At 40.2% G+C, this 14,508-nt stretch overlaps 1 protein-coding gene across 1 annotated transcript in view; it reads left to right on the forward strand.

Moving 5' to 3' along the window:
- TMEM132B (transmembrane protein 132B) overlaps positions 1 to 14,508 on the forward strand; it is a 256,832-nt gene that overhangs the window by 203,819 nt on the left and 38,505 nt on the right. Inside the window, exon 5 of the mRNA XM_074844343.1 lies at positions 4,884 to 5,027. Within this exon, the coding sequence (XP_074700444.1) occupies positions 4,884 to 5,027 (144 nt within the window). The remainder of the gene's footprint in view (positions 1 to 4,883; positions 5,028 to 14,508) is intronic.

A 14,508-nucleotide genomic window follows, 5' to 3' on the forward strand; every position in this document is an offset into this window, starting at 1 on the left:
GGGGTCTGGCTCCTTGGCATGAAGTGGACTGTCTGTATGAATGTGGGGAGGAAAAAGGGTCAAAGAACAATGCAAAGTCTTTGCAAGATTGTTTAGGTTTTCTAATGTTGCATAAACACATAATCCCAATTGTTCATTCTCACCACTGGGTGACAAAATGGTATATCTTACCTGATATAACGGTGGAAAATATAAATAGCTTTCTAGCAACCAGGCTCTATTAATATGTATTGGAAACCTAAAATGGTATTCAGCTATAAGGGGGAAAAAGTACAGAATTGCTTTGGATTATAATAATTTCAGCAAAGCATCTAATTTATATGTTAAGCTTGCTTAATGGACTTATATTGCCTTGCTCTTTGATCTGAAGAAAAAGGTGGTGAATAATTTATCAAATAAAAAAAACTCCCCTAGCCCAGCCCACACGTCACAATCTGCCCTATAATTTACATTTTTTAAGAGATGCCATTTCCAGGCAGGAGAACTGGTTCCTAAAGATTCTTTCTAATATTACAAATGTATTTTCGTGAGGTACACTCTGGGGAAAAAATAATAAGGAAGGAATGCAATTCTGCAGACAAATGTTTCAGCTCTATGCCTTCTTCACTAAAGACAGTCATTTCAACTAAATGCCAAAAGGCATTTAGCTGTAGCATTTGTCAGTGGAATAGGGTTGGCTTTAGGTTTCCCTCCTGATTTACAATTGAGTGTTTATTGGGTTTACTGTACTGTAGCATGTTTTGTTAACCTCTAAAAAAACACATCCAGCTTGTGCATTAATCACAAGGATGATATCTGTCATGGTAAACTGGGTCGGCGTGGGGCTTTTCTGCTCTGCCACACTTGATGGAAAGGATGCTGGCTGATCCTGGAGGGGCAGGAAAGATGCACTGGCAGCTTTGGGCTGGGGTGTGGGTAATCTGTGTCCAGCTCCTGGCTCCTGAGATGCTTTCTTGCAAGACGCATAATCTATTTCTCCATGTCTTTATTTTTCAACTAGAAGAGGGGGGAAAAACTGCATCATGTCAGCTCACAGTAGCTGGGTGAGCTGCAGTAGTGTCCCATGCCTAAGGAGGATTTAGGTTGGTGTGGTGGTGTTTAAACCCTAATTATTGGGAACTTTGTGCCTGGAGTTCCTCAACTGGTTTATGTCTACCGATTGCAGTCATTCCTCAGTAATCCCTGTTTCTGGTCACATACATAGGTAACAGCAGTGTTGGTAATCACAGCTCTATCATGACTCTTGACACATCTCCCATTCACGTTTCCCCCCCCCCCCCATTTGTCCAAAGCAATGAGTTGTCAAACATTTACTATGGCTGTGCACAGGGTTTATTCATATTTAAATAAAGCCATTATCCTGGCCTTGAGTTTCAGTAGTTTTCTGCTCTTCCTCTTGAGTATTTCTCTCAGTAGTGCCATCTAATCAGCTTTAGGTTTTAATTAAACAGCTGTCATTTGCTTCCTAGTTCTGTTGCGACCTGATGTTGTATTAAATTTTAATTTAGCCTAGGCTGGATAAGAAGTAGATTCCTTCAGACAACAAAGAAACGCTATTAGCAGGTTACAGTTGTAATTAAGAAGAGCCCTGCTGAAGTGCTAATGCATTCAGGTACAGAGAAGGAGCTGGAGATAAACACTCACATGATTATTATTCAGGGATAGAGCCTGCAATATGAATGTGTAGCTTCCACCCAGGCTGCTTGAATGGAAGGTTTGGGTCAAGATCTGGCAGCTGAAACCCTTGACAAAAGAAATAGGAAGGAATTCCCAGTCTTTCACCTGGGACCTTGCAGTGTCAGCAGTTAGAGGTTTGTGCTGGTGGTCCCTGGGTGTTGTTCCAGATGTTTCACTGATGCTGTGCCACGTGGGAGGACCTGCCTGTGTAAATCAACATTATTACCCTTCTCCACATTTCAGATGCTGTTAGTAATAACCAGCATAGGTATTTTAAACTCAGTAACACTTTTTTTCTGCAGTAAACCCTACCATGGAAATATAAACCAACCTTAACAGAATTTAGATGAAATGCTATTACTTGTTGAAGATGTACTAAAAAAAAATAAGTCTGTTTATAAATCTAATGGACAGTCAATTAGTTCAGTTCTGCCTTCATATCTCTTCCTCAGAGGAAATATATTTTTTCAGTCTATAAATAGCCAGCTCTTAAAAAGGTTTTTACACAGCCTATTATACTTGTGTAACACTCAATCCAGGCATCAGGTATCTGAAATATTGATTTATCTAGTAGAATTGCTTACCAGTGAAGTGTAGTTTTTGTGAAGCAGCACCAGCTAATTAGCACGGTGGGTAGCTGTACATGCTGGGAAGGAAGGACTGTTCAGGACAACGCTTTGTCAAGAGTTGGATGAATATATATGTCAGAGCACCCACAAATAGTGGGGGCATGAGGTATCTTATCTTATAAAGCCTTTTCTCTCATGCTCATCTTCACAGGGAGTTTACAAAAGGAATGCAAATGTCTTTATAAACTTTGCATTATCCTTCAGAGCATCAAAGTGACTTCAGCTTGGTAGCTAAGCAGCACTGAGAGTTAAAAGGAGGCTCGATGTTTTGTTTATCCTTTGTCACACATGAGGGTCAACACAAGGGTGATACAAGGAACAGCACAAAAACCAAAGAACAGATTAGTTCAGGCCTGTTGAGAACCTGGTTCCAAGTCCACTGAGGTCAAAAGAAGCCTTTCATCTATGACTTAGTAGGGCTTTGGATCAGGCCATAATTGCATACAAGTGCTGCTTGCCCCAACATGTAGGAGTTACACAGCCGTGCTAACAGAGCGTGGGTTTGGAAGTAGAATTAGTCACGTGTTCATTGTTTGTGACCTTGGCAAAAGTACTGTTTCTTCTGATGCCCTGAAGAAGAGTGTCCATTGTTGAAGAATGGCGTAGAAATAGCATACTGGCAAACTGCTTCTTGGGAGTGTTTTGACACAAGACCACCATGTCTTCATCATATATCTGGCATATGCTTATATTGGATTGATGGCTTAGGATTTATGGGGTATTTGCTGTTGGTTTGGGGAAATCTAACCACCTCTACTCTGACATACTTGTGGATGAAGCACCCTCAGTTTCTCTTTGTCTGTCTTACACAACCTCTTTCCACCTGAGGTGCGTCTAATTGTTTTCTTTGACCAGGCAGTGCATTTTCTTCTTAGTTTTGTTCAAACCTCAGTCACTGTAAAGGTTTTACAGTTGTCCTTTCACACTTCCACTTTTGTCACATACTTCTCTCTTTCCCAGTGTCCTTCTATCATGGATGGTAGCTGGTTATAAATGAGACCATTCAGCATAAACAAAAACTAGACAGTCATTTACTGTGTGAAACATCTGGTTTGTGCCTCACAGAGAACAGAACAAAGACAGTATATTTGTTTCATGAGGTATTATTCAGAAAAGCATCTCTATTCAGGACAACACTTAAATGCTTAAATCAAATTGAAGTCTAAGTGTCAAGTTGAGCACGTACTTTTAGTGCTGTTCTGAACAGAAATGGACTCGAGTACGTGCTTAAATGCTTTTCTGGAACATGACTGCCCATAAAGCTCTAGTAGACTATATTAGTTAGCTGGCACTAGTGTTATTAGTACTTCAACTCATTTAATTCAGGGTGCTTTTTGTAGAAGTTTCCGAATATTGATTAATAATACATCTTAGTTGCAAGTATTTATTGGTCTTCTCCAGCTGTCCTTAGCTTGTGGTCAATGCCCATTATTTTCTATCAATCTAGCTAGCAGACAGAAGCAAATGATAGTGAATATATCTCCCTATGCAAGCTGCCATCAAATTTTTCACTAAAATCCATTTCTTCTTCCACCAATTCTAATAATGGAATTTAAAGTTAGATTAGTTTGAAGCAACTTTTTTTTTTTTTTTCCAACTGGCAAGCGATTAGTTTTATGGAAGTTGAAAAATGAAAAGCAGATTGATTCAAAGCAGTATTTCCTACTGCAGGCTTTTTGAGAAGACCGAACTGCATCTCTATGAAAGCACAGATCATTCCTTGCCCCACACGTGTGTCAAGTTTTGGGCCTGCAGTAAGCGCTGCTTAAGCAAGGACAAGCTGCTCTGTAGGCCTTCGGAGGCTGTTCCCATCCAGTCTGCAATCCTGGTTATGCAAGTCAGGGACCTCTGTAGCAACTCATTTGGAGTAATCAGTCAAACTGCAGCCATACTGAGAGACAGAGGAAGGCTGTGTTAATGCAGTCATTAGAGTGCCAGCACTGTGAATTCATCAGGATTAGAGATAAATGTGGTAAAACATCTCTAGGTGGGATCTTGATGGGGAAGGATTAAAAAAATTGTATATGCATGGCATTGCTTAGTTTGTAATACCCTACCTCGTGCATAGGTTTTCTCATCATGTATTTATGTCCCAAAAAGGGAAAATGGTCAACTCACAACACTGAATAATAGCTGGAACAGTAAGGAAGAAATGCTGTTAATTGTAATGCTTGATAATCACCTCCCAAATCACTGGCATGATTTGGGACAAATGGGAAGGCTTGCTGACACCCTCTGGAGACTGTACCTGAATAGTGCTGTGGTTCTGACAGGCTGCAGACGTGCCTTCATGCGTAATTGCGTTACAGATTTCATTGGCACAGCAGCCAAACCTGTAAATGGGTTCAAAAAGAGTAAATCCATATGTTTGCCAAAACCAGAACTTGATGGTCCAGATGCAACTTTTGGCTTAGAAAGTTGTTAAACCATTGACTGCAGGGAGCTTGAAGGGTGTGTGCAAGGAAAGGTCGCTCCTGTCAGAGGCTGGATTTTGGTTCATCAGCCTGACCCCTGGGGCATTCTGATGGGTTTATGCTGTCTAACGCCCATCCTTCGTTTGTGTGTGTGTGCATACAGGACACGGAAGTCCTTAACACGGCCATTCTGACGGGCAAAACGGTGTCTGTTCCGGTCAAGGTTGTTGCTGTGCAGGAGGATGGGTCCGTGGTCGATGTTTCGGACTCCACCGAGTGCAGATCAGCTGATGAAGACGTCATAAAGGTAAGGCACCCACATGAGGTGGAGAACAGAATTTTCACCTTCTTCTCCACCACCACCATCATATTGAGACCTAGCCTGCAGTCGGGTTTTTACATCCATCAGTTGTTTTACAGTCACGGGTATTTCTGTGGCGGGGGGTTGTTTCCACTGTGCGATGAGGACAGTGGTCTCCAGAGGTTATGCAGGGCAGGCACGTTTCCATAGACTGATGCAGAGCCATTTGTGCTGGTGTGTTCCATGTGGGAGAGAGGGCCAGGCATGCTGAAAGAGCAGTCCTAGTCTTCCTTCGCTGGCCAACTGGTGCTGATGTGAATGAACGTGTTGTTTGATTCCTCCCACTTGAGAAAAGTCAACTCCCCATACAGGGATCTTTGTTCTTGTGTGGCTTTTCTGCATCCATTATTTAATAGTGCAGTATATTGTAACAGTGTACAGCAAGGTTTCCTACCTGCTTCTGACTGCATCACCTGCCTTCCAGTCAGGGATTTCTTATAAGTAAAGATACTGAACTGTACCAAAATCTGGAGGAGCATGACAGAGAATAGAAAATAACAAACATATTGCAAAAATTCTTAAAACGAGAGCTGGAAGCTTTTAAACAATGTTGTGTTTGGGTGGGTTTTTTTAAGTAATATGTTTAACTGGTTCTCCCTCCCTGACACTGAGATGAAAATAGCGTTAATGTGACTTTATCAAGACATTGACTGCATGACTTCTGACACCATTGCATGGCTTTCAGCTTTTAGCTCATTATTATTTTTAGGCATAAAAGCTATCAATTGTGTCATGTGTGAATGTATTTCAGACCCGAACACTTCTTTCTCTTCAGATTGCATTTGAAACCCACACGCTATACCTGTGTACTTTTAACCTATTATTATAACCTCTTTGTAGGTAAAACTGCAAAGGTGCTAATAGATAGCTTATACTTTGTCAGATAAATTTTCATGTTCTTTCACTGGCTAAAGAATTGCACACAGCAAAGCTATTTATTTTGAAGATGATACACTGGAACAAAAAAAAATCACCTTTTCACAACTCTGAATAAGCTTGTTACAAATTTTTGGAATAAATTGCATCCTCTAAAGCAAACAAAATTTCATTACATTTTAGGTCCAACAATAATGAAATTTCTTTGCAGTTAAAGAGCTTATGGAACAATTGTACATTTTGTAGATATTTTCTCTTTCTGAGACCCATAGGTATGTGAAAGATGACATCCATTTGATCCTAGGTAGCTATAGGAAAGGCAAGGTGGGTTTGGGCAAAAGCCTTAGTCAGGCAGCCTCTACTTACTTCCAACTTTTTTCATTAAGATTTATCTCCATTTAACATGAAGGCAAATAATTCATAAATAAAATTCAAATTATTGGGCAGAGGCATGTGTGTGGTTGTATCCTCAGAGAAGTTGATAGTTTGGGGCTTAGTTATACAATAACAATTCCTAGCACTTTTCAGACCTCAAAGCATTTTTCAAAGGACATCAGTGTAATATTCCCTTTTCATGAAAGTGACTGTTCCAATGTTTAGCCTCAGCCAGTGATGGAATAGGTCTCCTGAGTCTCTAGCCTGTGCTCCAGCTTCTATATTTTCCCTTATATATCAGATGGGGGAAAAAATAATCACATTTTCTTTTTCTGGAGACCAAATTTCCTTGAAAGTCCTTACTAGAAGAACCATGAATAAATATCTTTGTGACTAACTTAATTGTCAAAGGATCAGACTCTCCTGATAGATTTTGCTATTCGTTTTTTGCTGTGTACCATACAGCTATTACCTGATTAGTGGCTATTATTTATCAGTTGATAAATATGAACAATGAGTTGTTCATATTATAAACTCAAGCACCAAGTTATCAGATTGTTGACATACTGCTGAGACTGTCTTTTTTTTTTCACTTTAGAAAATCAGATCCAGATCTGGACTTTTGTTTCTGTTAATTGAGTTTATAGTATTTCTAGGACTTGCTATGGTTAGAGAGTACCGGACTGAACCAGATAGGAAAAGGTCAGGAAAAAGACTCCCATTCCTCTTCCGCCAATAGAATTAGTAACTGCAGACGTTAGGGAGATGTTGCATTTCAAAACACACTGCCTTTTTAAAGTCCATTTAGTTCAATCAGCAGTTGTCCATATGGATATCCTGTCAAAGCTGGGCATGAAGTTGTTGTGGTTCCCAAATCTAAAAGGTCCACTGAAGCTGGCAACTAAATAAGGCTTGACGTGACCTCTGTGGGCAGAGACAAGATTTCCAGTTGCAGTTGTGGATTTATACACTTCAAGAAAGAAAAGCTCTTGCCCTTTGACCATCTTTTTTGCTTTTTCAAAATGGGTTGTATATCTAGGTGGAATTACATCTGCTCCAAAGCACCTTCAAGCTGACGAGTGTCCTCCCATTCCTTTCAGTGATCTGGATAGAACAGACCAAAACACGGGCCAAAATTCTGCACGGGTTTTACAAGACTTGCACCATAATTCCTGTTTGTTTGGTAGTAACTAAGCTGGTATAAATCAGGTCTTTATTTGACTGCTCTGTGAAATTATTTGTGTATCAAATCACTGACAGAAGAGAATGCCTCTGGGACTCTTTCCCAGACCTGGTACCCGACTGTCTAATATATTGACTTAATGAACAAAACCAGGAGGTCTGAATGTGGCCTACACTGAGTTCATCTTCCCTCATCCTGGTGATATAAAATGGGAGTAATGTTATTTTTGTGAAAATCACAGCATACTTATAATGGATTTCAGTCACAAATTACTGAGAGGTGCTCTCAGACTGGATGCTGTTCAGGCATAATTTTTTAAACTGGAAATATATGTATTGGTTGCAAGATTGAATCCATAACGATTAATTAGCTGAGTTAAAATTTAGTACAGGGTTTATGTGGCTATATTTTTTCAGAAAAATGCATATTCCCTTTACAAGCCCCTTTGGTAAAGTCAATATTGACTTTGCTTCCAAATTTGTGTTGCCTTTTCTATATAGGTTGTACTGCTAAACCCTCTAATAAGAGTCGTCAGGCATTTTGGATGTAATTGCCTAATCTTAAGCTTCTTTTCACTGTTAATTCTGCCTTTATTGTTTCTTTGTAATTGGAGAGATATTCATATTCTTTTTGGGCAGAGCAGAGAGTGTTGCATTCTTAACCTTTCATTTCTGTTTAATAGCTAATGATTTAATAGACAATTAATGAGACAATTCTTTGATCACTGCTGTAATGCCATTATTTTCAATTAAAACACAATGAATTGAAGCTAGTTTAAATAAAAACAGACTTTGGCCCAGTCTATTATGCATTTATACAAAACATGCTCCTCTGGGCAGCTACCTAGATATCACGTTGATATGAATACTACTCCGTCAGTAGTACTCATAAATAGATAGATGATGTACAAGTGATTTATTTGTAGGCAAGAGATGTGAATCTTTCCTCTTCTAAGCCATATATTCCCTCAGCCTAACAGCTTAATAGCTTCCCAGCAAGAGAATATTTCAGTCCACATTTTTCAAAGCCTACCTAATTAGTGGTAAATATAATGAAACACACCTAGTACTTTTCAACCTTGCATTTTCCGACCTTAGCGTGACTTGATCCTCAAAGGATATCTCACAGGTAAACTTGCTCAGTTCAACTACAATCCCTGGTCCCTACAATTGCTGATCCCTACAGCTGGACATAGGTTGTAATACTGACCAACCATTTTACCTTGAACTGGCTACTCTCTGAAATACTTGGGTGGAAACATTACAGTAAGTCAGTGAAACTCTTACACTTATTTCATTATTGGAAAGGAGCATTTAATGCTGCTGGCATTTGAGGGAAAAGATTGGCTTTATGATTAAGGCACTGAAATGTTCTCAGCATTAATTTCCATATCTCTTGCTGATTTCCTGTGCAACTGTGGGTAAATCACTCATTCCCCTTGGAATCTCGCTTCCTTATCTGCAAACAGGGAGGAGAAATACATCCTTCTCCCAGCCTCAGCCTGCCATAATGTAGTTCCTGAAGCTACTGTTGACTCTGAATGGACAAAATTCTTATCTTCACTAGAGCCTCATTAACTTTAGTGGTCTTCTGCCACGGACTCACCTGAAGAACTTCTCTCCCAGTGTCCTGCTTTTCCTGCAAACCGCAGCTAAATAGGGTTGTGAAGCTGAAAAGAAAGAAGTGGTGGAAACTTGATAGAATTTATGCATAGATTATTCAGCTGCTCTGGTGATGGGCAATACTGAGAGATAAAGGAGCTGTAGGCATGGTGGGGTGAACCTTTCCATATGTATGCTGAACCATGGGGCCTCAGTCTTCACAGGTGGGAAAAAAAAGCCTTGAAAAAGATTAAAGCGGTTGTACCATGGCAAGGACCTCCTTTGCTCATCCATCCTGCCAGGAAGTATAAGCAGTGCTGAAGTTTTGCTGGCCTGTTACAGTGGGTGTTGCTTGCTCCCCACTTGCCTTTGAGCCATAGTTAGAGGGAAATAAAGAGTTAGACCAGCATCAGTGTTGGAGGGAACAACCTTGAGATGGTTTATTACAGAGGGAAGTCTAACCCGAGGGGCTTTGGCACAGTCAATCTTTACAGCTGCTTAGAAGTTCCAAGCAAGGTCCATGCACTTCTTTTTTCTCCCTGTAAAAGTGTGTTTAAAAGCCTGAACCATAGTAATTTCACATGAAGAAAAATTCTGAAAACATTGTAGTTACGTGGTAGTTATAAACATCACCCACAAACCAGCATCCAGGGAGGAAATTATGAGGACAGCTTCTTAGTCCAAATGTTTATCTCAGTGGTGTACAAATGAAAGGGAGACAGCTGCCCAATTAATTCATTCTTAGATTAGTCATATTTTCATGTCCTTTGCAAGTTACGCAGAAATTGACTGATGGTTCGAATTAATCTCTGCAGTAATTCAAATGGCTTCCATGGAGTTACACCATGGACTAATTTCGCCTAATTTTTTTGTAACAGAAGGGGCCCTCAATTGAACAGAAGGGAGTCAGAGGGCCTCATCCTGCCTATTTCTGCCCACATGTAAAGTGCAATAGAAACAGGCTCAATGTGCCCAGGCAGAGGCATACATTAAGAACAATGGTGCTTCAATAATGTACCATGAACTCCGTCTGTGCGAGAATGCACTTTCCTTGTTAGCTTGCTAGAGGAAAGCGCTTCAGTGAATTATTTTTCACCTTTTCATAATTTCCTGTCTAATTATAATGAAAGTAAAATTCAAACTATTCCTACCCCCTACTTTTCTAACACAAACCTTATCTTGAACTCTCCATAATTTATGTTAAAACAATAGAAGACCTAATTTTCCTAGCAGCAGCCAGCTAGGCTTTATCTAATGTGCTGTAAAAATAGTGTAAGAAAGGCAGGAAAGGTAATAGCTGAAATAGATTGAATCTGAGGAAGGTTCCTCCCTCTTCCAGATAAAAAGCAGATGAGCAACTGAGGACCTTATTCAACAACCCTGGGCACTGAGATCTCTAACCACAGCACAGTAACTGCTACAAGGAACCACAGCGGAAAAAAAACCACTAGGGAAAGGGAAGGATACTGCGGTTCTCCAGTTTAGATGATACTGAATTTTGGGGAACAATTCCTTGCTGCAGATTCACAGCACATTCTTAGGACAATTTACAGAAAGAAGCGCCTGCCTGGAGTTGTTAAATACAACTATTTATGCAGGAGCTCTGAAAACAAAGCCAGAGCTTGTAATTTGCAAGTTGTGCAGCTGCTTCGCCATTAAAGTATGTGATCAAGAATGTAATGTACTTGTACATAAAGTGGAGCTAATCTTATTTCTCCATCTATCATATTTTTGAGTACCTATCACTACATTACCTAAGAGCTTTATTTTGTGGTCACTCGCGCAGAAATTAGCTCGCTCCAGGAGTTCAAAGTCTTTCTGGAAGCAGTGAAAATACTCTCTGCTTGTTTATATGACGGATTTACTTTGGTGCCAGTTGGTTTATTACTCAATTCATTTTGAAATAGATCTTATTTTTTAAGTGAATTTTTTCTTTAGTGCTGCTGAATGGTTCAAGGCTGACAGCCCTGGAGGCTTAACCGCTCAGTTTTGCCCCAGAACAGGGGACAGGTTGGGGCTGTGGCAGGCGGCTGTTCAGCTAGAAAGCTTTTGAAGTGCGAATGTTTAATTTGGTGAGTCCATCTCCCTGTCCATGCTGTCCTTATAATCTCACCTGATTAGTGCCAGTCAGTCAGTATCATCAGCTCCATGAAATCAGCTGTTAACAACCTCAGGTCACTGTCAGCTTCATCTCCATCCGTCTTTGGGAGCTGGGAGGTAACAGACTCTGTGGTCCATTACAAAGCCCCTGAAATAATGACTCCTCTGATGCCTGGCCCAGGCAAGAAGGTTTACGGCAGTGAAGCATTCCTCAGCTGAACAGAAGGATTACTTAGGAGGTGAGGATCCTGCCTGGGACTGAGGAGTTCTGGTTTGCTCTCTGCTTTGCTCCAGACCTCCTCTGTGAAGCTGCTGGTCTCTGGCTCAGCAGCGCCACAGTGATGATGATGCTCCCGGGCCAGTACAATTTATTGGCAAGAAACCCGTTGAAGACTGTGCACCTTGTCTTTTGTATCTATAGACAGGTATGTCTAAGTTAGAGCAATAATTATATATAATTGAGCTGCTTGCAAGTCACCAAATTTATAAATTAGAGCTTTTTAGGATTTCTAATGATTTTGGCCAAAACCCCCACCTTCTTTGCCCCCAGAGTTCATCTTTATGAGTCGTAAGAGAAAGGCAGGAGAGTATAGCAGATCTTTCTACAATATGTTGACTGTTGAATTAAGGATTTTGCTTTTTGTTAAAATATCAGAGGTTCTGACATTCAGGTCAGCAGATTCTGCTGATTAGTTTTCCAGCTAGGCAAAGTATGATCAGAAAACAGTAACATAGCCACTTACTGCATATTAAAGATTTATCTTAAAAACCACTCTTGTTACACAGCAACAGGTTGAAATCTATATTGTTTCATGATTGTGCCAAGCTAAAACTTTGGGTCTAGAATCATATTTGCACACAAACCAGCTCCATGTGTAGCAATAATGATGCCAATGAGGCAATCTCACAAAATCACATATTGAAGAATTAATATTCTGTACACAGTACACATTGTACACAGTTTATAGCAAAATATATGTGTGTATCTTCCTGAAGCTATTTTTAAACACACACAGTCTTCAAAGCCAGCTTGAGAAAACAGTGTTTTGTCTGGGAGAGGATACGTTAAGAACAGACCATGCCGACATGTGCAATTACAGATTTCGGCAGAGATGCTTATGGTGTCTTCCAAGGGACCAGCTGCTGCTTCGGAGGAAGAAAACAATTCTATGGCTTAGCATTTGGCTGCTCGAGAGCAGACATGCAAAGGGCATGGATCCCAGACCTGGAAAACAATCATTAGCCTGAACCGTGATATGGCTTAGGATAAACTCTGAATATTTTATACTAAGAGATGCACAGAGTAAACAACTTAGTCCAGGCTCAACAAAAGCAAATGCAGCAAAAAGTAGCTGTTGTCAGGAGAAAATGACAAACTTCTGGAGGCTTTTTCTCTAAGTTCTGTAGGAAATTAAGTCTGCTTTATAAACTTTAATGCAGCTAGCCATTTAAATATTTTAATTGCAGATGCGTGAACCTCATGGATTCTGAGGCTTTTATACCTCTTGAACTATCATTCTGGCTGGGCAAATTAATTCAGATTCCCATTGTCATCAAAACCCCTGGGGCCAAAACGTGCTCTAAGCTAAAGTCATGCAACTCTGTGAAAGGCATCGGAGTGACAGAGGTGTTCCAGAGGGCAAAATTTACTCCATGTGAAAGTTAAAACAGCCATTAGCTGTCTTTCTCTTCCGCCCTCTTCACTGAAGTGATAGTTGGGAGAAGTGGGACTGGGCAGCAGATGACACTTTCTGGACGGCATAGCATCCCATTTTAAATAAGCAATAGTGTTTTGGGCACCAAAAGTGTATGTTAAAATGTACGTACAATTCTGAAGCTTTCAACCCACAAACAGGCTTTATTTCCAGAGAACTTTGTGCTGAGGCAGCTCAGCAGTGATCGACATGCTCAGCAACCAAACCTTTGCACTCCCCTGGCTCTGTGGGTCACAGTCGGATTTTGAATGCAGTTTTTGTGGTTTAGCTTACCCACACCTGTGTTTTAGTAATGTGTTCTGAGACGCATTCCCTTGAGATACATAATTGGAGTTGAGGATGGAGATGATGAGGCTGACATGCCACCATCATTTTGAAGTGCAGTTAATTTATTTGACATAAAAAACACCTACCATTGACAGTAACCAGCTCCCCTTCTCCTCTGTGATAGAAGTAATTTTTTTTCTTGCTCTGTTTTTAATTATTAATGTTTTTGCATTCTCATCATACAGAATTGGAAAAATGAAAACTATTTTGATATCTTTCATAGGAACAGCAACAAGAGGAGAAATAACTTGTAGCTAGGCAGATCTGCCTTTGTACACCAGGATTGGGGTGTATCTGGGATTTTTGAGGGGAATGGGGAAAATCCAGTCTTAAAGAACAGTAGCTAAATACTGGATTAATGAATCAGACAACTCATTAAATAAGGATGAAAGAACAAAGTGAAGTTATAAATGGTATTTCTTTTGCCACCTGCATGAAGTACAGGGAATGGAAGATACGCACTGGGGTGTGGCTCTTCTTTCAGCTGCATTATGCACTCTAGTGAGAGCACCCCTCGGCTTCCGTGGGTGCAGGGTTAAATAAATGGCAGGATTTAGCATTTTGTATTGTGGATTCTTAAGGTCTGATTTATACTAATGTAACTGTACAGAAACATTCACTCCCACATCGAAGACTTCCTTTAATTGCTAGAGAGGTAAAGAGTTGCTTTTGTGAGTTGAGTCAGGTTACTGGACCACAGTCCAGGTATATCTTTAAAAAAAATCAAAAGTGTCAAGCAGCGATTAAAACTTTAACATTTGCATTTGGTCAATAGGAAATAGAAACTAAGTCCATCACCTCTACATTTTACAACTGCTCAGTGGAGCAGATTTGGAATTCTGTGATGCTCGGCTGGGGAATTAAGCAGCTTTCCACTGAATTCAGTGTGAAAATGAATCACTGTTTTGTTAATATTAGGTTGTTTAATTTTACTGCTTTGATGAATTTCTCCTGAGCAAAAGCATTGGAAGTGCTCCCTGATTTTAGAACAAATAAGCATATTGCTTAAAGTAGTCAGTGGTCAAACAGCTACCAGCGTTGGCACTGACAATGCCATCTCCTAGACTCCATGCCCTGGAAGGCAAACAGGAACTTCAGGCACCTTAGTACTTCCGTTCCATCAGCTGGTCAACGTTTTTATTTTACATTTGATACAGATCTAGTCACAACTGTGTGGCAAAAACTTGATTTTGTTTAAAAAGTATGGTAGTTTAGATTCAAAAGCAAACCTACGGTACAAAACCAGATTC

Source organism: Strix aluco, chromosome 18, assembly GCF_031877795.1.
Source record: "Strix aluco isolate bStrAlu1 chromosome 18, bStrAlu1.hap1, whole genome shotgun sequence".
In the NCBI taxonomy this organism is placed as follows: Eukaryota; Metazoa; Chordata; class Aves; order Strigiformes; family Strigidae; genus Strix; species Strix aluco.